The 21,840-nt window shown below is 52.7% G+C and overlaps 1 protein-coding gene and 1 long non-coding RNA gene across 7 annotated transcripts; both read left to right on the forward strand.

The window, feature by feature from the left end:
- Positions 1-2,240: 2,240 nt before the first annotated feature.
- Positions 2,241-18,718, forward strand: LOC107179482. Of its 6 annotated transcripts, XR_006210009.1 has the most exons (7): positions 2,241-2,545; positions 3,757-3,827; positions 4,690-4,902; positions 5,474-5,561; positions 13,753-13,923; positions 15,700-15,835; positions 16,999-18,718. It is a non-coding gene; the product is annotated as an uncharacterized LOC107179482 (long non-coding RNA). The 6 variants fall into 6 exon arrangements; XR_006210008.1 differs by lacking the exon at positions 2,241-2,545 and having other exon boundaries at positions 3,320-3,827; positions 4,690-5,014; XR_006210006.1 differs by lacking the exon at positions 2,241-2,545 and having other exon boundaries at positions 3,320-3,827.
- Positions 9,321-11,489, forward strand: LOC107179481. The gene is made up of 2 exons (XM_042962443.1): positions 9,321-9,892; positions 10,226-11,489. The coding sequence occupies exons 1-2, from the start codon at positions 9,412-9,414 to the stop codon at positions 10,360-10,362; spliced, it is 618 nt and encodes a 205-aa protein (XP_042818377.1). The 5' UTR covers positions 9,321-9,411; the 3' UTR covers positions 10,363-11,489.
- Positions 18,719-21,840: the final 3,122 nt, after the last annotated feature.

Genomic DNA, 21,840 nt, shown 5'->3' on the forward strand with positions numbered 1-21,840 from the left:
CCACTTAAGCATCCAACAAGCCTGGGAGGCAGGTGTTCTGCCCCGCTTTGCAGCTGGGGAGATGGCACGAAGGCCAAGTACCCGAGGGCACAGAGCAGTTGTGTGACACAGTGGGATTGGAACCCGCGGCCCTCCCTCCTGGGCGTCTCCGCTGCTTTGTGCCCACGTCACCGGATTTTTGTAGGCCCGTCAGGGTGATTCTGCGGGGCTTCCGGCGACAGGATCGGACAAGGGGGACTCGCAGGCAGGCTCCGTCTTAGCCTCTGTCACCTCAGAACAACCAGCCCTCCTACACCTTTCTTTTTCTTATCTGAACGCTGAGTGCTTGATTGGGAAAGGGTGGTAGAAATTGAACTAAGTGATCTCAAGATTCTGTGACTTGAAGCTTGCTTTTTTCACTTTAAAAGGTTTATCAAAGTTTTCTAATTCTTTGCCTGTACACTTACTTTTGGCTTAACCGATTTGAAGGCCTTGTTGCGGGTGGTCAGGAACACAAACCCCAACCCCAGCCGTCTCCGTGTGCTGATGGGAGGGGAGACTGTTTTCTGGGCCCTTGGGGGGTAAGAGTTCCGAGAGAAGACCTCAGGCGAGGCTACCCAGTCTCTAGATGGCAGCACGAACAGTTCTGGCTGTGTGCCATCTACCTGAAGAGTAGTTTCTGTTCCTCCTTACCCTCTAGCATGACGTTTCTGGGTTCTTCTCTACTCATAAAGTTTTCATTTGCGGGGCCTTTGAGTCAAAAAATAAAGCTCATATATACCGAGTCTTGTGCCAAAGGACACGGGGTTGAACATAGCTCTCAGACTGGCAACCCGTAAGGTCCACAGATAAGGTCCCTGACACGTGCAAAGTATATGAAATTCAAATTTCAGCGTCTACAAATTAAGTTTATTGGAACACAGCCACTCACGTACGCGTCAGGACGGCTGCTTTCGTCCTACATTGGCAAAGTTGAACAGTTACACCAGAGCCTGAAATCCTTACAATCTGTCTGAAAAAAAGCTTGTGTACCCCTGACCTCTATCGACCTCCTCTAAATAAAGATGCACTTCCCCAAGGTCCCCCAAGGTTCCAATGTGGGAGTGTAGGAATTTACACCCTGTCCTTTTGGTGCTGCGTCTTCTTAGCGCCATAAAAGCATCTGGTGCTTGAGGAGGCCTGCACACATTTAGGCAGCCGCTTAGCAAACACCTGTTCGCTGGGACCTCAGAGGGTCCTAAGGGGCGCAACTAGCTGTGACGGGGTGACAAGCGTGGGATCACAGGGACTGGAGAGGTGAACTCCGCCTGCCAAGAACTGGGGGAGGGTTTTCAAAGGCACAACGTCTTCATTGGGCCGAGAAGGACGAAGTCCGATGTTCCCTGGCAAAGAGGGGAGACTTGGCAAGGCAAAGAGAACCGCATAACCATACATGGGTCTCGGAAGACACTGCCACGGAGGGTGTGTGTCGGGCCAGGAGCCGAGACGGCAGGCGGAGCTAGCGGGAGCCCGGCGGGGGCCGTGTGTGGAGCGGTTTGCACGGCGCGCGGTGAAGACTGAGGAGCGGGCCTATCCCGCACCTGGGAGGGAGGCGGGAGAAGCAGGTCGCCAAGAAAATCAGGAGTTGTTTTGCTCACTGGTGAACTTGTGGCGCTTAGTGACACGTGCTAGTCCCGCGCTGGTCTCAAAGATCACCTGCTGCAGTCACCTGAAGGGTTTAAATAAAAACACAGGTCCCCTGGACTCGCCCTTCCTTACCCCAACTCAGGTCTACAGAACGGAAGTTCCTGTTTGGGAAGAGTTTGGGGAGTGGGAGCAAAGCAGAGCCGTCAAAGAAGGTTGAGAATGAGAACCTCGAAGTACCCGCAGATGGAGAGAGCGAGGGTGTGCCCTTAATGAGCACCCCGCCCCCCCGAAAGAATTGGCCATCACTGGCAGGTGCAGCAGGGATCAGGAATCGCGGCCAGTGGGGGTTCGCCCGGGCTGGGCCGATGTTTCCTAGAGGAGGGGCGCGGGGTGGCAGGGGGCAAGGGACCGGCGACCCGGGGGCGCCGGGCTTGAGCGGGCCCGGCCTGGAACGGGAGCCGACGGGCGCCGGGGAAGCCGCGTCGCCGGGCTCCGCTGGGGGTGCGCAGCGCAGCGGCGGGACCCTCTCTACCGCGGTAGGGAGCGGGGGGGGGGGGGGGGGGGGGCAGAGAGCGGGGCTTCCCCGCGGAGACCGTGCGTTGGCTCCACCGCCGCGGCCTTTCCTTCCTCCCGTCCCTCCGCCGCCTCCCGCTCGGGCCTGAGCGCGGGTCCGCGGCCGGCAGGGGGCGCTGCCGCGGCTGCGGGCCTGGTTCCGGGGGGCCGCGGCCTCTGGTCCCCGCTAGGTCCCCGCTAGGTCCCCGGAGGCCCCCACCCGGTCCACAAGCCACCCCTGAGCCTCACGCCACCGGGGGACGGAAGAGAGTCCCCGGGCCACCGGAGGAGCTGTCTTTTTACGGGCTGGGCTCGATGCAGGAGCAGCGAGGCCGACAGGGAAGCCACATCTGACTCGACTCCGGGGGATTTATGGTAATAGGAAAAGGTGAGTGGCTGAACTTTGCCTTCAGGACAGCAGGGGGAGGGGAGGGAGGGCAGCTTGCCTGACGGAGGAGCACGAACTCCGTTTCCGGGGCAACGTTGACACCGCTAGGCAAGCACTTTGCAAGCATTTCGGGAGAATCTAATTACTAACCAACAAATGATACCATACGTCTGTTTTTAGGGAGGTCCCTGGACAGTCTTTTAAACTCCGTCCAATTGCTCATTTTCTTTAAAGGCAATGTGACATAGTGATCGTCAAAGACTAGTTTGAATCCTAAAACGGCCACTTGAGCTGGAGCCTTGTCCGAGTAAGTGCCCTTACCTGAACATACAGGTTGCAGGCGTGTCCACGGGGCACTGTGAGGGTTAATACATTCAAGCGTTAATGCACTCCCTAGCCTGCAGGGAGCTCTAACACATCGGTACATTTCCTTCAGAAATGTTTTCCTATTCCAAACCCGCCTTCCTATTTTAGGACCTTTCAAAGTTAGGAATGCCTCTTTTCTGTGGACCAGACTGCACTTTGTTTTGTTTGTTAACCGTTTTTATTCCATACAATCATTCTCTACGTGCATTTTATAGCTTTCCTTTTTATGACGGATGAGCCAATACTGAAACTTGGCTACTAAGGCCCCTAGTTTACGTTCGGTTCACTGCTGTGTCGTGCATTCTGTGGGTTTTCACAAATGTATGACATTTTGGCCCCATTGTATCTTACAGAGTAGTTTCCCTGCCCCCTCCCCCATGCTCTGCCTACTACTCATCCTTCCCTCCCATCCCCAGCAACCAGTGATCATTCTCTTGTCTCCATGGTTTTGCCTTTTCCAGAATGTCACCTAGTTGGATTCATACAGCATGTAGCCTTTTCAGATCGCCTTGTGAAGTAATTCACATTTAAGGTCCCTCCGTGTCTGTTCGTGAAATGATAGTTCATTTCCTTTTTTGCTGACGAATCCATTGCCTGGATGGACCACAGTTTATTTATCCATCCACCTACTGAAGGATGTCTTGGTTGCTCCCAGGAGTTGGCGATTATGAGTGAAACTGCTCTAAACATCCGTGTGCAGGGTGTGTGTGGATGTACATTTTCAACTTATGAGTAGATACCAAAGAGTGCAGTCGCTAAGCCGCATGGTAGGATATGTCTAGTCTTATAAGAAACTGCCGAACTGTCTTCCATTTTGTATGACTTCCATTTTGCTTCCCCGCCAGCAGTGAATGGGAGTTCCTGCTGTCCTCACCAGCATCTCATGTTGTCAGTGCTTTGGATCTTAGCCATTCTAGTAAGTATGTAGTGGTAATTATTGTATGAATTTGCAGTTGCCTAATGACATACAACGTGGAGCATCTTTTCATATGTTTGCCACCTTTTTTGGTGAGGTGTCTGTTCAGATCTTTCACTGATTCTTAAAAGCTGGGTTGTTGGTTTTCTTATGCCGAGTTTTAAGCGTTCTTTGTATATTTTGGATATTAATGTTTTGTCCAGTACGAGTTTTGAAAATCTTTGTCTTTTCATTCTGTTTCTGCTTTGTTCTTTCCACTGCAATGAAATGGAAATGTGGGAATGTTAAGAGACAGAAACCAGTCAGAGGGCTTCACTCTGTCTTTACATTTGTCGGATGCCACACCGAGCAGTCCCCAGTGGCACTTCCTGGTGCATTCACTGATGTGCCAGAAATGGATTCCTCAGTGTTTGCCGAGCCCTTGACCCAGAGCTGGCACAGGTCACTTGGCAGTGGGTGTAGACCCTGGGGGCATCCAAGTCACTTCCATGTAGGGACAGCCAGGCACTTTCAGGGGGCTTGGCCACTGCTGACCCCTTTTATTCTTTGCCCGGAAGACAGAAATCGTGGGCCTCCAGTGGCGTGCCCCCCCCCCCATAACTTCTTCAACCTTATTTGGGACACAAAGGCTGAGTTCCTCTGCGATTTATTTATAGAGACATGCGTAGTAAAAGAAGAAGTAAGCCAGTTTTTAAATGCAGGCTTCAAGCGGGGGCTGCAGGTGTGGCCTGTGGCTCCTCAGTGCATCTGTGACTCCTTTCTGGAACACCCCCCCCACACACACACACACACAGACCTTCGTAGGGCCTTGGCAGAACAAAAGACAATAAGCTAGACCATTAATCCTGTCTGCTTCCCACAGGATGGAAAATCAGTGCGTGGGCAGTGAAAGGGAAGTCCAGCCTCATGGAGGGGCTATTCCTGTGGGTCTCCAGAACATTCCTCCCACCCCACCCACCTCATGACAAACTGAGGCAATGTCCTAATGCTTCCGAATAACAAAGCGTCTGAGGCTCTGAAGTTCAGTGTGAAAACGCACATGTTCGGCTGTATTGGAAAGCACGGCAAAGAGAAAGTGAGATTCTCCACAGTGTGTACGGCCCCAGGGAAAACAAATCATTGTGCAAAGCTGGTTCTGAATCCCAGCTCCCTCCTAAATCGGACTTTCTGCCTAATGGAAGGTGGAGGTGTGTTTGCTGTGGCAATTCATTCTTGATTGAATACAGTTGGAAAAGTCCAGTGAAAGTGGCAGAATGCAGTGGGCCAGGGGCTTATCCCAGGGCCCTCCGCGCGCCGTCTGGGGGGCCTGAGAAACGTGCACTCCAGGGTCCACCCGGCCCCACAGTGCAGCATACCTGGGAGGGGTGGGGGTGCTGAGCGGGGGCATCTCACAGGCTTCCGGGCTGCTCAGATGTGCACTGATTTTGAAAATCATGAAGTTAAAAGCACAGAGTTTAGAAACTTAAAACCTGGATTTAGATGCGATGTCCCGAGGCTTCAGAATAGCTAAGTATCTTCTCTGAAGTTCAGTATTCATTGAATATGAATTAATTCAATATTAATTGTGGGCCTACAGTGTTGCCTCATAATTCCTTGAACCTTATGTGGGACACAGAAGACTGAGTTCCTCCTTGTTGTATTTACAGAGACACGTGGAGTAAGGATAAGTGAGCCAGTTTTTAAGCTGAGGCTTCCTGTAGGAGTTGCAGCAGCCGTGTGACTTTGGACAAATATGTAAGTACCTTAATTAAGCTACCGAAAGTACGGAGGCTAAAGTGTTTGCGACACGCGCTAAAACATACGAGAGCTTCTCTGAAGGTAAGGAAAAGGGGTCTTGGAAAGTATAGACCGTCCTTCTCTTCTGCTACTGTGTTTTATTCCATAGGAGGTAATGGTAATGACGAGGTTTTGATCCTTATCATGCACCAGGCATTATCCTAAGCACTCCATGCCTTATTTAATCCTCAAACAATCCTTTGAAATAGGTTATGATTATGATACCCATTTTATAGATGAAGAAGCTGAGGCAGAGAAAGGTTAAGCAGCTGGCTTATAGTCACACAGCCAGTAAGGTGCCGAGTCAGGGTTTGAACGTGGGACCCCGGAGCCTGGAGCCCTCCCGTCTCCTTGGGTCTGCAGCCCGATAGTAAACTGAAGGAGGAAAATTGCAGTCCACTTCCTGGGCAACAGGGGGAGTCTAGTTCCCCTTTAGCAACCATACGGTAAGAATGTTCAAATAATTATTATTCCGGAGCCTACAGCAGAGCTTTCTCTGATGAGAATCACAAATTGTATCCTTCTTGAGATGCTTACAGTCTAAACCTGAGATGCCCAGCTTGGTAGCCACTAGCCACAGGCGGCTGTTTAAGTTTAAATGAACTGATCAGTGGAATATGAGAGTCCAGCTATAGACCCCACACAGACACCAAACACTGATCTTCAATAAAGGGACAAAGGTGATTCAGTGGACAAAGGGTGATCTTTTCAACAAATGGTACTGAAACAAGTGTATATTCGTATTGAAAAAACTGAACAATCCCCGCCTTGCCCCGTATGCAAAGTAGTGCATTTAACGGTCCATTTAACTCAAAATGGACCATACATCGAAAGGAAAAAAGATCTATAAAATTTATAGATGAAAACGTAGTGAAAAAACCTTTGCGACTTTGGGCTAGGCAAAGATTTCTTAGGTGCTCCACTGAAAACATGACCCATAAGAGACTAAATTAAACTGGGCTTCCTCAGAATTAAAACTCCCCTCTTTGAAAAACATTCAGAAATTAAAAAGACAAGTAATCACCTGGGAGAAAATATTTGCACATCACGTATTTGATAAGGGACTTGCATCTACAATATGTAAAGAACCTTCAAAACTCCGTGATAAGAAAACAATATAATACAAAATGAACACTTCACCGAAGAAGATATACCAATGCCAAATAATCCCATGCAAAGATACTCAACATCATGAGACAGCAGGGAAATAAAAATTAAAACCGCAATGAGAGGGGCGCCTGGGTGGCTCAGTCGGTTAAGCGTCCGACTTTGGCTCAGGTTATGATGGCGCAGTCTGTGAGTTCAGGCCCCTCGTCAGGCTCTGTGCTGACAGCTCGGAGCCTGGAGCCTGCTTCCGAGTCTGTGTCTCCCTCTCTCTCTCTCTCTCTCTCTCTCTCTCTGCGCCTCTCCCACTCGCACTCTGTCTCTGTTTCTCAAAAATAAACATTAAAAAAAAAAACAGCAATGAGATAACCCTATAGACCCGTCAGAATGGCTACAATTAGAGACTGATCATACCCGTCGTTGGCCGGTTTCGTGGAGGACCAGGCAGGAACGGTACCACCACTTTGGAGAAGTTTGCCTGTTTCTGCACAAGGTAAACAAAACGCCCACCATGATCCAGCCATTCTACTTGTAGGAATTTACCCAAGAGAAATGAAAGCCTAAGTCTCTGCAAAGATTTGTTCAAGAATGCTCATAGCAGCTTCACGTGTTCATTGCCAAAAAGTGGAAACCACCGAAAAATCCATCAACAGGTGACCTTGTGGCATCTCCACATAATTAAATATTATTCAGCAATAAAAGGAAACCAACAGAGACCACGTGGGTGAATCTCAAAATAATTTTGCTGAATGAAAGAAGCCAGATCCCCCCCCCCAAAAAATATATATATACGGAAGGCATGATTCCATTTACATTGCAAACTAATCTCTAATGACAGAAAGCGGAACAGTGCTTACCTGGGTGTGTGCATGGGGGGTGGGGAGGGGGCAACGACAGAGGGATATAAAGGGGTGGCATGAGGAAACTTCTGGACATGCTCTGCATATTCACTACTGTGATTGTGGTAATGCTTTCACAGGCACGTGTCAAAACATCAATTTTTACACTTCATGTGCAGTTCATTGATGCCTTTTATACCTCAAAATGGCTGTTGAAACTTTTAAATGTTCAAATAAAATTTAAAATTCAGTTGCCCTAGCCGTATTTCCAGTGCTCAATAGCCTCGTGTAGCTAGTGGCCACCGTATTGGATGAGAACATTCCCATTATAGCAGAAAGTTCTATCCAACAGTGCTGGTACAAACACAGCATCTCCTGCCCCAGGCTGGCAGGAAGTTCTACTAAAAAGGAACGTTTCTTCTGGCCAAAGAGCCCACTGCCCCTTTTGTCTACAGAGCAAAATGGATGGTGGAGGGGAGGGACATTTGTCACAAGCAATCGTCTGCCATCAGGACAGGCCGTTAGAAAGGGGCCACGTGGCAGGTGCTGCTGGAGGGTAGGGAAAGGGGGTAGGGAAACCTCAGGATGAGCTCTGAGGCTGGGGAGACCTCCTGCTAAGTGACTTGGGAGGAGGAGAGGGAGGAAGGAGAGGAGGAGGGAGGGGCGCAGAGGTAGCACTGACAAGTGGCAGAATCGTAGAAAGCTCCCTCTCCTCTAGCGATGGATCTTTTGGTTCAAACTGGACGAGGGAGACAGGACCCTGGACGGGAAGGGATGGGGCCGGATCTCAACAGGATTAAGGACAAAAAGCCACAGCCAGGAGAATCCAGGTCTCCTGACGCTGGGAATCTAAGGTGTTGGTGATTAGGAAACGAAGTAGACGTTGTGATTGTGTGAGGACTGTCGAGCACGCCCCTTTCTTCAGTCGTACCAATTGGGAGCACAGGTATGTTGCTCTCTAGCTGTGTTCCTCAGACTCCATGCACCCTTAGGTGATCTACCTGTCCAGTGTGGCCGGGGGAAGCCACAGCCCCTCCTGAGAATAAGTGTTTAAGTGGGTGAAATCAGGTACACAGAATTACAAAGAAACCCCCCGGGGGTGTTAAAAGGCAGTTCTGTGCCCAGAGCCTCTCTGTGCGGGACCGGGAACCTCACTGCAGGGCCAACGAGGCCCCGCAGTGAATCTGTTCTGGCAGTTTGGCAGTTCTCACCCCGATTCCGGAATGCAACGGAGTGAGGTGTGGCTGCCCTGGAAATCGGGCCTTTTGGGGATGTAGGGAAGGAGCCCACAGGACAGAGGACTCCTGCCCTCCCCCAGGGCGGCCGCAGGGTCGTCTCAGCCTGTCCTGTGACCAAGTTCAGGCTCCAACTCCTCCTCCTCCAGTATCTATGTTTGAAAATATCCATTTGACAAAAATATGTTGGGGAGGAGGCCTCAGTGCAGCGCTGGGATGAGACCCTCACGTGGAACCGCAGGGGACCGAGGGTCCCGCTGGGTTTGGGGGTGCAGGGGCTGGAGAGGGGGTGGGCGGCCGGGGGGGGGGGGGTCGCAACCCCATAGCCTCCCGGCGGGGGGTGCCATGGGGGGGGAGGTGGGGGAGGTCGCATGCGCCCCGAGGGCAGCCTGGGGCCGTGGGGTCCCCCGGCTCGCTGGGCGGCTGCGGGAACGGCGAGGTGGGCGCATGGGGGGGGGGGGGTGAGACTCCCCGCGGCTTGATCCCCAGGCGGGCGGGGACACCCCTGCTCGCCTCTCCTGCCCCTTGTAGCACCGAGAGAGAGGTGCCCAGAGGACCTCCCCGCTCCAGAGGAGGCCGCCCCGAGGGCTGCTGTAATGCCAGGACGGAGGATGCTAACTGTCCAGAAAGATGCTGGCGACAGCCCGGTCCCACCTGCGGTCGCCCCTGCTGAAGGCCGACGGGGCCCAGGGAGGACGAGCCAGCCAGGCTGCCTGCACCGGGGCCTGGAGGCCGGGCGGGGAGGTGGGCGCCAGCCAGTGGGCACCTGCAAGGAGGCGAGAGAGGACACTTTCCAAGAGGCGCGAGACACAGCTTTCCCCAGGGCTGGTGGTCTTGAAAACGCTCCCCTGCTCCCATCAGCCCCATCCCCAGGGCCTCAGCTGGATTGCGCCCTGGAGCCCAGACTGGCAGGCAGGCCCACGAGGTCGGGAAATTTTTCCTTTGGCGGTATCTTCTCCCCTTCTCCATCGCCCCGGGATCCTACCCAGCTGCCTCAGGTTTGCGGTCTCTGCATTTGGCTCCATCCCGAAAGGAGAAGGGAGAGATTGGACCTGGGAATATCTGCGGAACAAGAAATGTCTTGCGCATGTGAGGACTCGGTCAGTGCTGGGTGAGTGAAGTGTTCTTCCCAGAAGCAACAGATGATGATTCTCTGAGTGGACGGTTTAGGACCGCAGGCCTGATTAGAAGAAATCATGAGGGCCTCCCACCCCTGGATCTTTTCCCGACGGAGACAAGAAAAGGCCCTTCTGAGCCGTCAGCCTCCTTAGAACAAGCAGATGGGAAGGCAGGAAAAAAAACAAAGCAAAAACAAATGGCCTCATTTATCTATTTTTAAAATGATACATGTGAGACATGAAGACTTGTTCAAAAACATTTTTGTGTTGAGGGTTAACAGTTAAAAACCCTGGTCTCGGAGCCCCGATCTTAATTGTCTCCCCAGGGATGACTGCTGTTAATGTGAAGCGTGATCACTCAACCCACTGTCCTCTGACCCCTGGCCCCTGGGCCTCTGCCTTCCACCTGGGATCACCTGCTGTCCCACCCAAGCCAGCCGCACCTGTAGGCCTTTGCGCTTAATTTTCTTTCCACCTGGAACCTCCCCCCACCTCCGCCCTTTCTTTTCTCTTTTGGGAAGGGGTATTTTATTTTCTTTTTATTGCTGTATAACCTTCATGTAGTAAAGTGCACAAACTTTAAAGTGTGCAGCACGGTGAGCTTTTACATAATTCCGTACGTAGATATTCACCAAAGTAAAGATATAGATGCCAGCAGGCTAGAAGGCTCCCCCCCTCTGCTTTGAGTCAGTACCCTTCCAGAGGCAACCACTGCTCTGACCCCATCACCACAGATTCCTTTGGTCTGTTCACATGTCCTCTTGTGTCTCCAGCACTTTCTGTGGGAGCTCATTCCCATCTTCCAGGTCTCGGCTCAAATGTCCACTCCCCCCTTCCTTTCCATATCTCTACCCTGTCCATTTTTTTTTCAGAGCCCGTCACAGTTTGCAATTTCTGTCGGTTTACATGTACGCAGTTCTTCTCCCCAACGAGAAGGTAAACATCCTCTTCTAGTCACTGCTGTCTCCTGAGCCTGAAGCACAGCGTCTAGTGTGTGTAGACGATCAACAAGTATTTATTCAATGAGTGAACGTGTGTGTAAATGAAAGGAGGAAATGCCCCAGGTATCAATTTGTACGGTCCTGAATCTAGAACTGATTCTGGTTTGCCCAAATGCTGACCTCTGCCTCGGGCCGCTGAGCTTCTTGTTACAAGGACAATATTCACCAAATTCAAATGTGAAGACGGAGAAATCCTGGAGCTGTTCCAGCCTGCCTGCGAGCGGAAAGTGGGCTCCTTCTCACCCTATATAACAGGATTTCTTTCTCCACCAGAACGGGCTTTCGCTGTGTGCTGCGGAATCAGTGTTTTATAAAACAACTCCGCTTTGGCTCCATAAAAAGCCTCTCCACAGTGGCAATCTCTACTGGAGTGAGAGAGGATGCCGTTTTTAAAACTTCCTTTCTGTGTTGTTATGTTTTAAAAGCCAGCACATAATAACCTCTTAAAGAGTTTTAATTGTGGTGAAATACACTTAACATGAAATTTACCACTTAACCAATTTTTAAGGATACATACAGTTCGGCAGTGTTAAGTACCTTCACACTGTGCCACCAATCTCTGAGCTGTTTGCATTTGCAAAACTAGAACTCTGTAGCCATTAAACGGCTCCCCATTCCCTCCCCCCCCCCCAACCCCGTGAACCTGCAGCAACCACCATTGTACTTTCTGTCTCTGTGAATTTGACTACTCTAGGAACCTCACGTTGAGTGGAATCTGTGATATTCAGTATTTGTCTTAGCGCCCGGCGTATTTACTTAGCAAAATGTCTCCAAGATGCAACCATGTTGTCGCGTGGGTCAGAATTTCCATCCTTATTAAGGCTGAATAATAATTCCAGTGTATGTGTGTGACACATTTCATTTATCCTTTCATCTCTCGATGGAGACTTGGGTTGCTTCTGCCTTTGGCTCTTGTGAATAATCCTGCTGTAAATAAAGCAGAGCATCTCTTCGAGGCCCTGCCTTCAGTTGTTGGGGGCATTTATCCACAAATGGAATTGCTGGGTCATATGGGTTGTTCTGCTTTTAATTTTTTGAGGCACTGCTGTGCTCTTTTCCGGAGCATGGCATCATTTCGTATTCCCGCCAGCAGTGGATAAGTATTCTGATTTCTCCACATCCTCGCCGACCCTTGATATTTTCTGGTTTCTGGAGAGTGGCCATCATAATCGGGGTGAGGTGATAGCTCATGGTGGTTTTGATTTGAGTTTTCCTGATAGGCTGTGATGTTGGGAGCATCTTTTCAAGTGCTTCTTGGCCATTTGTACATCTTCTTTGGAGAAATGTCTGTTCAAGTCCTGTGCCCATTTTTTAATCAGTTTGGTTTTTTTGGTGGTGGTGGTGTTGGTTTCTGAGCACATAATATTTTTAAACTCAGAAAGGAATGTTATAAAGAAAGGGGGAGAGAGCATCCAGAAAGCCAGTCAAGAGAGTGTAGCGGTTAAAAGCTTGGGCTCTGAAATTAGAACGTTCAGTCACCATAATTATTGAGTGCCTTCTATATAAGTCAGGATCGGCTAACTAACACACGACCCTAAAAGCTCAGTGACCTAATGCAATAAAAGTCTTGCTCACTTACCTCAAGTTCAATGGGATCTGAGATGGAAAAAGGGTGGAAGCTAGGGAGGGTCAGTAGGTCATCCAGGGACTCTGTGTCATGTAGTCATTTAGGGACCTGGGCTGCATCCATCCTGTGGCACTGACGTCCACAACATATGCCTCCAAGGTCACCTTGGGAGGGGATAAAAGGGAAAATTACATAAGGGTAACTTTTTATGGACCAGTCTTTGCCTGTCTTACATCAGTCTAATCTTGTAATGCCGCCCCACCCGCTACAAAGGAGACTGGGAAACATCCTTTTCCTGTGTGCCCAAGAGGAAGGGAAATTGCACTGTCTCTGCAACAGTACGTCGCTTTGGTCACCAGACCATCTCATTCTTCTTCCCACACACAGAAATACTCATCCCCTTCTCTAGGGAGACAACCCAAAGTCACATCCAGGATCTCCAGGTCACGTACGTTCTTTTCCCTTGAGACCACATGATCCGGTGATCAGTGCACTTAGGGGGACAAGTTGTCTGCCCCACACCCCACAGCCGACACACAGTCACGAAGTAGAAATAACGAAACTCCCATTGAGAAAAGGGAGAGTGCTGTAGCCCCTGGTCCAGGGAAGTGATAGACTCCTTCCTGTGAGACAGGCTTTGTGAGGGTTCCCTGCTCTGGGAAGGGCGAAGTTCCCGGATTAGGCTCTGGTCTGACCTCTGAAGGGCAGGCCCTGCCCATTTTCCTCCATGATCTCATCCTCACCTCACAGGAGTCTTTCCTTTCTCCTGATCCCCCCGGACTCTACCTGAAGCGTTCTTTGGGGAGGAAGTCCTTCTCCTTGACAACATCCAGCTCTTGGAGTTGTCCTTGCTTACGTGTCTGCCAGAGTCAAGGACGTTTTTAAGGGTGACTTCATGACTTCTCAGGCACTAATTCTCTCAGAAGGTCATGGGCTTGGTGAGGTGGGGAGAACTCTGCAAAGGGCAGGCCTACTGGAAACCCACACAGAGATGTGGACTGACTGGTTGGACACAGGAGTCTGGCCCGTGGGGAGTAGTCCGGGCTGGAGAGGGACACTGGGGAGCCATCACCATATTGCTGGCATTTATCAGCAGGCTGGTGCGTGTAGACAGGCCAGAGAGGAGGTCCAAAGACCGAGCCCTGGCTCACTCCAGTGGCCAGAGAGGTGAGGAGGCGCCCACCAACAGAGGAAGGGAAGGACCTGGGAGTAGGTGAAAATCCAGAAGAGTGTGGTGTCTGGGAAGACAAGTGACGCACGTGTCTCAAGGCAGGGGTGCCGACAGGTCGCTAAGGTGAGGACTGAGGCTTGACAACGGAGGAGGCGACCGGTGACTCTGGCGAGGGCGGTTTCCACGGAGCAGCGGAGTAAGAGGCTGAGTGGCGTGGCTCCAGCCAACAAGGGGAGGGGAAAAGCGAGTGACCGTGACTGTGAACAGAAGAGTCTTGCTGCAAAGGTGAGCAGGGACAGTTGGCCCCCGCACCGCGAGAAAGGGAGGGCACAGGGTGTGGCACAGATGCTGGGGGGGGGTTGGTGGACGAAGAGGCGTTTGAGGGGGTCTGACGAGGGGAAAGTAGGCAGGAGTGGGCCGGAGAGGGAGTGGGCCGGGGAGATGGGCGAGTGTGGGGCAGCAGGAAGGGCCCTGGATGGTCGGTCGTGTGCGTGTGTACGTAAGGAGAGGCGGCCCCGTGGGGCTGGTGACTCTCTTCAGCAGACGCAGCCACGTGAGTACGGACATGGAGCCGGCAGGGGTGTGATTTAACTGAGGCGCCCATGTTTTCAGGTGTTTAGACAAGACTAGGCCTCCCGCTGTCCTGGGCCCAGGTATCCTGGGCCTCCCACTGTCGTGGGCCCAGCTATCCTGGGGCTCTGGTTGTCCTGGGCCTCTACCTGTCCTGGGCCCAGGTATCCTGGGCCTCCCGCTGTCCTGGGCCTCCAGCTTGCAGATGGCAGGCCTCCATAGTTGCGTGAGCCAGTCCCTCGTAATAAATCTTTCTGCAGATATACATATATCCTATTGGTTCTGTCTCTCTGGAGACCCCTATTACAAGGCATACTGGGGAAGTGAGGAGGGAAGGGTGAGGTGTGGCGGGCTTAGGGAGGAGGGAGGGGTAAGCCCTGGAAAAGCAATGGGAAAACCTGGCCCTCGCTGGCCCGGAGGGGAGGACGGGCATCACCTGAGGGGCTCCCAGCCGCAGTGCCCTCAGGACCGAGCCCGGTTTGGTCTGAGCGTGAAGGGGAAGAGAACATTCAGGGAAGAGGTTGTAAATGCAGGAAGCCTGGGGAATCGGAGAGGGTAGGAGACGGGATCCCAGGAGGGACGCACGACACCGTGAAAGGCTTCATGCATCAGGGGAAAGGCTTTGGGTCTCAGATCTGTAGTGGACACACCAGGCTCACAAGACAGGGGTGCAGTCCTGATGCCAGAGCCCAGACTCTCCCCTGTGTCCCAGGCTTCTTAGTGGGAAACACGGGAGTCTCTTGTCTACCTCCTATTCCTGAAAACCCTAGGACTCCTATCATCTTTCCTTTCCTCCAAGAAGACCCCTAGGTCAGTGGTTTAAACCCTTCTGGGCTCACAGATGCCTCCAAGATGCTGGACAAACTCTATGGATTTTTCCCAGAAAAATGCACAGGCCCGCAAGGTGTCACCCGCTGCTTCCAGGGGTCACGAGGTGTCACCCGCTGCTTCCAGGGGTCATGGGTTTTCTGAGACCCATCCGGAGCCCTCAGGATGATACGCCCTGCCCTCTGGCCTCCACCTCTCAAGGAGGTAGAGCTGAGGTGAACGGCAGGTTGGTCCTGGAACAAAACGGCCCAGTGGCCCTGATGTGACCTCCATCGGTAGAGCCGGTTTTAAGGGCCAGGTGACCACGCCACCGTTTCTGCAGCTCACTGCCTTGTCGGAAATCTCCCTGGCTGCTGCCTGGACACCAGGGCAGAGGAGGAGGCATTTAGACAGAAAAGTGAGGAGGGGCCTCCTCAGCCGGGAGTCCGGGGGGTGGGCGTTGTGCGGCTCTGTGCCACCCAGGGCCCGTGAAGATCATCCTGCAGGCCCCGCACGGCACTAAGTAGGTCACCTGTCCTTAGGAGCCCTTTGGAAGTGTCCTCCTCAGTCAGCAAGGCAGCCCTGTCTGGGAAGCTTCCGGGCACTCCTGTCTTGTGAGCATCCAACACCACCCCAAAAAGCCGGTTGGGGCGTGGCTAGGACTTATGGGCACCCTCCCCCCAGAGCCCCACAGGGAGTCCCCCCGATGGATGCTTCGTGCTCTTTTCCAGTCTCCAAATTAACAACCACCTCCAACTGGAAATCACACTTCCGCGTGGGAGCAGAAAAGGCAGCTGTGCAGACGGACCAGGGCTTGGAAGTAAGTAACCCCACGGAGGCAGCAGGCTTTAGCCGGAAAGAACCTGCTCAGGAGGCCTGAAGAGGTTTGCCCAGATGCCCCTGGGGAATTCGCAGGACCTTGGCTTAGCTTGCTGGCCAGACATGTCTCATTCTCTGGGTCCCCAGGAGTCCCTGGCTTTTTCTGTCTTTTCCTGTCTTTTCATCTGACGCTAAAGAAACCCAGCCATTGTTTCACACTGGAAAGGGAACAATGCATTTGCCTTCTCCTTCTCTCCGCCTGGCCCCCCGTTTACTGGAGACGATGAAGACTCTAAACAGTAATCACGATAAAAGCAGCCCTTAACCTTACTAAGGATAGCAAGAATAAGGAAGCAGCTATCTTAGTCATTAGGGCATTAAAATGTACTCAGGGTGGATATGCTGAGAAACCAGGGCTCCTGTGTGTTTTGATGACAATGCTGAGGCCTAATTTCTAGGCAATTGCTAGATCACCAGATCCCTATCACCCACATAGAATATTATCCTTTCCTAGACCAGTAGGGCCCATGCTATCTGCTCAAGTTAGGCCCTTTTCATAGTAAGAGTCTTAAGTTACTTAAAAAAAAAAAAAAAGTTCACTTTCAGGATACCCGTGACAGGTGACGACTGGCATGGGACACTATCAGGGGTTGGGGGCTCTGCACGCTGGCCAGCAGGACCCTAGTCCCCGAGCGTCTCTGCTTCTCCCTAGACGCCCTCCCCTGTGTGTTCCCCGGCCCTCCACTGGCTTCTTCTACCTACTCACGGATCCTGTTCTCTCCGGACCTCTCCAGATCTCTGATCCCTTCCATCACCGACTGCCTCTTAGCTCTGATTTCTGAGAGAGGAGTGGACTGGCCCTTGAATTACTTTGCTAAGGCTGTCCTCAGAATCGGGCCACATCTGTTCTGATCAGCTATGGAGAGTGTGTCTTAGGCTGCACGACATTGCCTACAAGTGGGGACAGCTTGCTTCTCCTAGAAAGGGCAAGCATCTATCTAAGAGACCCCATAACATGCCGTCCAGTACATAGTTTCAAATACACTGGCATCTCATCCAAAGCCACTGCCAATTACTGTCCCAGAGTAGGGCAGGGCCGTTTCAGAAACTGCTTGCTCATCACAGAGTCACTTTCATCCCTGGTTATGTTGGTGTCCCTTCCAGATATTTCTCTCCGTTCAGCAGTCCATTTACTAAATGGTTCATGTAAGCACAGCCACTGTAGTTTCCATACGACACTGAAGTAGAAAGGACGAATTGCATGGGCACAAAGAGCCACCTTCTCACTTACCTCCTGGACCCAGAAACTCCAGCGATGGCAGGGGTGGCGACATCATCGTGACTTGTCCGCAGTCTGACGTGAGTCTGCAGATGCCATCATAGCCTCACGGTGTTGGAACTCCACTATTAGATTAACCACCTGTGGGCAGCGGGAGAATTTGGGGTCCCCACGTGGCCTCACTCCTTTGCCCCGCAGTGACTTTTGGTTACTCGATGTGACTTCTGGAGACTCTGCCTGCTGGAAGATTTCTGCCACACTGCGGCCGGTGCCTACACCACGGGAAGAGCCACCTGGCTTTCCAGCTCTGTTCCGAGGTCTCCGGATTAACTGAGGGACCAAGAATCCTTGCAACACTCCTTTGAGGGAGACACGCCCCTTTTTATTAGGTCTGGGATTTTTATGATGCTCTAGCCCCTGCAGAACCTGTGGGAGCTGCCCCTCAGTTTCTTGCTCTGGGGTATTTGGGCTTATAGATGGATGATTTTACAGCTCCATGTATTTGGATCACCACGGCCAGCTCTCAGTAGCTACAACTGGGCCTAAAAGACCACAGCCCCACAGCCCTCTTTGCTTCCTAATGACCCGAGCTGGCCTCCCCACGCTAGTGGCCGGCATGGAGTGCGAGGGCACGAGAGCCTAGCATTTGAGTGCTTTTCCTCCTGGATCTGATTTTGACCTTATTGCATGATGGCAGGTGGAGAGCTTTGACACACAAGTTGTGGGTGGGGCAGGCACAGAGAAACACCCACTGCAGGCTATCATGATGTTGTATGAAGTTCAACGACATTTAAAAATAAACCCAGTCACTTTGGCAGGTGGTCAGTGGGTTGGCATTTCCACACACAGCGTCACTCACCCCACGGAGGGCCCCAGGTGGCCCACACTCGGCTTCCCCGATTGGGATCACATGTGAGCCTCCAAATAATCCTGGTTTTAGGATTCCCCATCTTATAACGGGGGAAAGTGAGGCAGAGAACATTTAAGTGATTTGTTCAGGGTGACAGGGCAAGAGCAAGGACCTTAATTTCTTCACTTTTAGCCCTATTCTAGGCCTTTCGTTTGATGTGAGAAAGTCTATATAATTTTAGCAAGGAGGTGTGTCCACGAGGGGTGTTTCTCAAGAAAGGAAGGGCAGCCTCACTAAATGCTTAAGAAGGTCAACGTCCTCTATGCCTCCAGGCTTCCTCGTTGCCTGTCTCGGTGCCCTTGTTATCTCTGTTAGAAATTCACTTTGCTTTCTGCGGTGCTCATTACACATTGTTCTGCCGGGGCAGAACGAATAATTAACTCGCGGGCTTGGCCATCCTTTTGTCCTGAGCACTTAGCGTGCTCCCTCTCTCTCCTCTGGAGATCAAAACCTTCATCCCTTTTTCTGGTTTCCTTTGATGCAAGCCTTTATGGCTGGGAGGATGTGCTTGTCAGTTGCTGTTCTAAGGACTCACGAAGGTCATCATTTCGGTCCCTGCTTCTGTGAGAAGGATGAATTTGGAGGAAGGCAAGCCACCAGCCCTCCCCTTCCTCCACTTCGTTTGTTTGTGTGTTTACATCATCTCTTTTCAGCAGTCATTGTCCTGTGTATGAAAATACGAACGCTTATTTTGACAGCTGGGCAGTGTCTTTGATTTTGGAAGATGTCACTTGGGAAAGGTGGGGGTGACAGCAGATGGGCAGCAGCCAGTCCGCGCTGCAGTTGCCCTGCGCACAGCTGTGGGTGGCTGCAGTGGGATTTGGGATGAGGGGTGCCTTTCTGTCTGTTCCGTGTTTTGCCAGCTTCCCGGGGCTGGATATCATTAGGCTGCAAGCCGCGCGCTCTGAGCTGTTAGAACCAGGAGTTCCCGGCATCAGGGAAGAGGGAAGGAAGGAGGTGGACGGAGGAGACAGGAGAGGAAAAGTAAGAAGAGAGCTGAGAGCCCCCCAACAGGTGCAGTCCGAGTGCCGGGAGTGGGCCATGATGCGGGGGGAGAAATCCCAGGAAGAGAAAGGGGGATCCAAGGAGGTGGTAACAGGGTGCCGGGTGCATGGATGGGCCAGTCGCCCGAGTTGGGCTCTGTCCTCGTCTGTTCAGGCTGTTATGACAAAATCCCACAGCCTGGGTGGCTGGGAAGCGGCAGAAACTTCTTTCTCGCATTTCTGGAGGCTGGGTGTCTGAGAGCGGATGCCGGCGTGGCCTGGTTCTGGCGAGGGCCCTCGTGCTGGCTGCAGACGGCCGACTTCTCGCTCTTCCTCACGTGGCGGACGGAAGGGTTGGCGTCTCTCACAAGAGCACTGACCCCACTCACCGGGCTCCACCCTCCTGACCTAGGCGCCCCCCCCCCCCAAAGGCCCTACCTCCTAACACCGTCACGCGGTGGGGCGGAGGATGCCAACCCGTGAATCTGCAAGGGGATGCGCTCGGTCCAGAGCAGGCTCTTCCCCGAGATCTGGAAACTCTCCAGCCATTTTTGCTGATTAACGTCACAGAGGCTGCTGCCTCCGTAGCACAGGCAGCAGGAAGCCTCTAGGGCCGACGGCCCCCTCCGGAGCTCTCATCCGCCAGGGAGGGTGAGAGGTGGGAAGCCGTTTGCCAGCTGGCCTGCTCTGCGGGCTGCCTGTCCAGGAAACTGTGTGAGACTTTCTAGCTCTTTCTCAGGGTCCCAAGGCAGACAATGAATGTCCATGGAGGCCACGGTATTGCCGTTCCCTCAGGATCATGGGGCCCACCACTGCCCTGCTCACATGTCAGCCCAGCTGCAGGACCAGCTCAGCAGCTCCCCACCAGCCCCTCTGACGCCAACACACACACACACACACACACACACACACACACTTCTCCCCTGCTCCCTCCTTCTGTTCTCAGTTTTCTGTTCCGGGTGCCCCTTGTCATCACCACCAGCAGCAAGTCCTACCCGAAGGCCCACAGAGACCAGGGCTTTGTGGGGAATTCTGGCCCAGCGCCATTCCCGAGGTTCAAGGGTCAAGCCAGGAATCCCAGAGACAAGTCTCTGCTTTATTACTCGCGGAGATGAGCCTTTGAATAGAGCTGGAGGCAGGCACGGGGGTGGGCACCTCTCTGAGGTGTGTGACAAGGGCATCAGCCATTGGACCTCAGGGAGGACAGCCAGGCCCCTCCCTGGGCCCCTGCCCTTCAAACTGAGATCATCCCACTAAACCAGGACTAGCCTTGACCATGAGGCAGAACCACAACCCCAGGGGTGTTGCTGGGGAGGCCCGGAACCTGCTTGGGTTCCGCTGCTTTCCCCCTTCCAGTCTGCAAACTGTGAGCTGAGAACCTGCTGTCCCCCAGGGGTGCCCTGGAGACCTCCGTGGAGCCAGGGAGGCCACCCCTCATCCCTACCACTGTTCTGGTGGGAGCCTTGCTGGCAGCCATTTTTGCCTCTGCAGTCGTGGGGAGCTTTCTAGGAAGCCAAGGGAAACCCTTTCCATGTACAGCACACTCAACTGATAGAAGCTGAGGACTCCAGGGAGGAATTCCAGCACTTTCTGAAGAAGGGCCTGGCCACACAGTGGCCCAGCTTTCAACTGGAAGGAAGAGGGGGCAGGGAGGTGGGGTGGCTGAGTTCCCCTGGCTTCCACAGGTTTCTCGTGGTCGTGTCCTTCCCGTGTCGGAAGTCTCCCAAACTGCTGCCCCCTGCCTGTGGCCCAGCAACGGTGGGGGTGCGGTCCCAGGGTGGGGCTGGCAGGGGACCGGTCCCACAGGGGATCCACTCCCTCCCCTGTTCTCAGCTGGCGGTGGGGGCGGCTGTGTGGCCCCGGGAAGGCAGAAGCGATAGCACACCTTGTTGGGGAAGCCGCTCTGTTGTGTCCTTATCTTGCTGGTCTCTACGCCAGCTTCTCCTGGCTGTCGGCAAGGCGGCCACGGGCCCAAGCTGGGGAAAGTGCTGAGGAGACAGGTGGTCCCCCCGCCCCCAGCACTCAGTGTTGCAGACAGCTCGAGGAAAACATTGGCCGAGTCTTACAACTGGGAAGTCCCCGAGATGGAGAAGCTGCCGAGAGCGGCTGGCTCCTGTGGGGACTTTGGCCGACAGAGCAGAATGTGGGCAAGAGGAGGATGAGACGGACCCCAGTGAAGGCCTTTACAAAAAGGTCTGAGGAAATGGAATGATTAGGACTGAAGAGATCAGGTAGCACGGTATTAATGCTTCGGGAACAACGCCGGTATGAGTATCACAACGGCTTGTCAGTTCTGACCTCTGTCACACGGCAACTGGCATTCACATGGCAGTGACACACTTCCGGGACCGTGAGCCTGCATGCACCCGGGGGTGAGGTGGGACCGTCCTGCCTCTGCTGAAGAAAGCATCCTAGGGGCATCTGGGTGGCTCAGTCGGTTGAGCCTCCAACTTCGGCTCAGGTCAGGACCGCACAGTTTGTGAGTTCGAGCCCCACATCAGGCTCTGCACTGTGAGCACAGAGCTCCCTTCGGATCCTCTGTCTCCGCCTCTCTCTGCCCCTCCTCTGCTCACACACTCTCTCTCAAAAGACTAAATAAACATGAAAAGAAAAGAAAAAAGAAAAGAAAAGAAAAGAGAAAAGAAAAGAAAAGAAAAGAAAAGAAAAAACGTCCTAAAACACATGCCCGTGGTGGTGACTTTGTTTTAGAGACAAGACTGGATTGCCTGTCATCTGTCAAAATACTGTAATAAACCAAAAGGCCATTACTTTAACTAATAATGACAAATGACTGGCATCGTGCCTTTTAGTAACATAAACCAAAAAGAAACCCA

The sequence above is a fragment of the Panthera tigris genome, chromosome D3, assembly GCF_018350195.1.
Source record: "Panthera tigris isolate Pti1 chromosome D3, P.tigris_Pti1_mat1.1, whole genome shotgun sequence".
Taxonomy (NCBI): domain Eukaryota; kingdom Metazoa; phylum Chordata; class Mammalia; order Carnivora; family Felidae; genus Panthera; species Panthera tigris.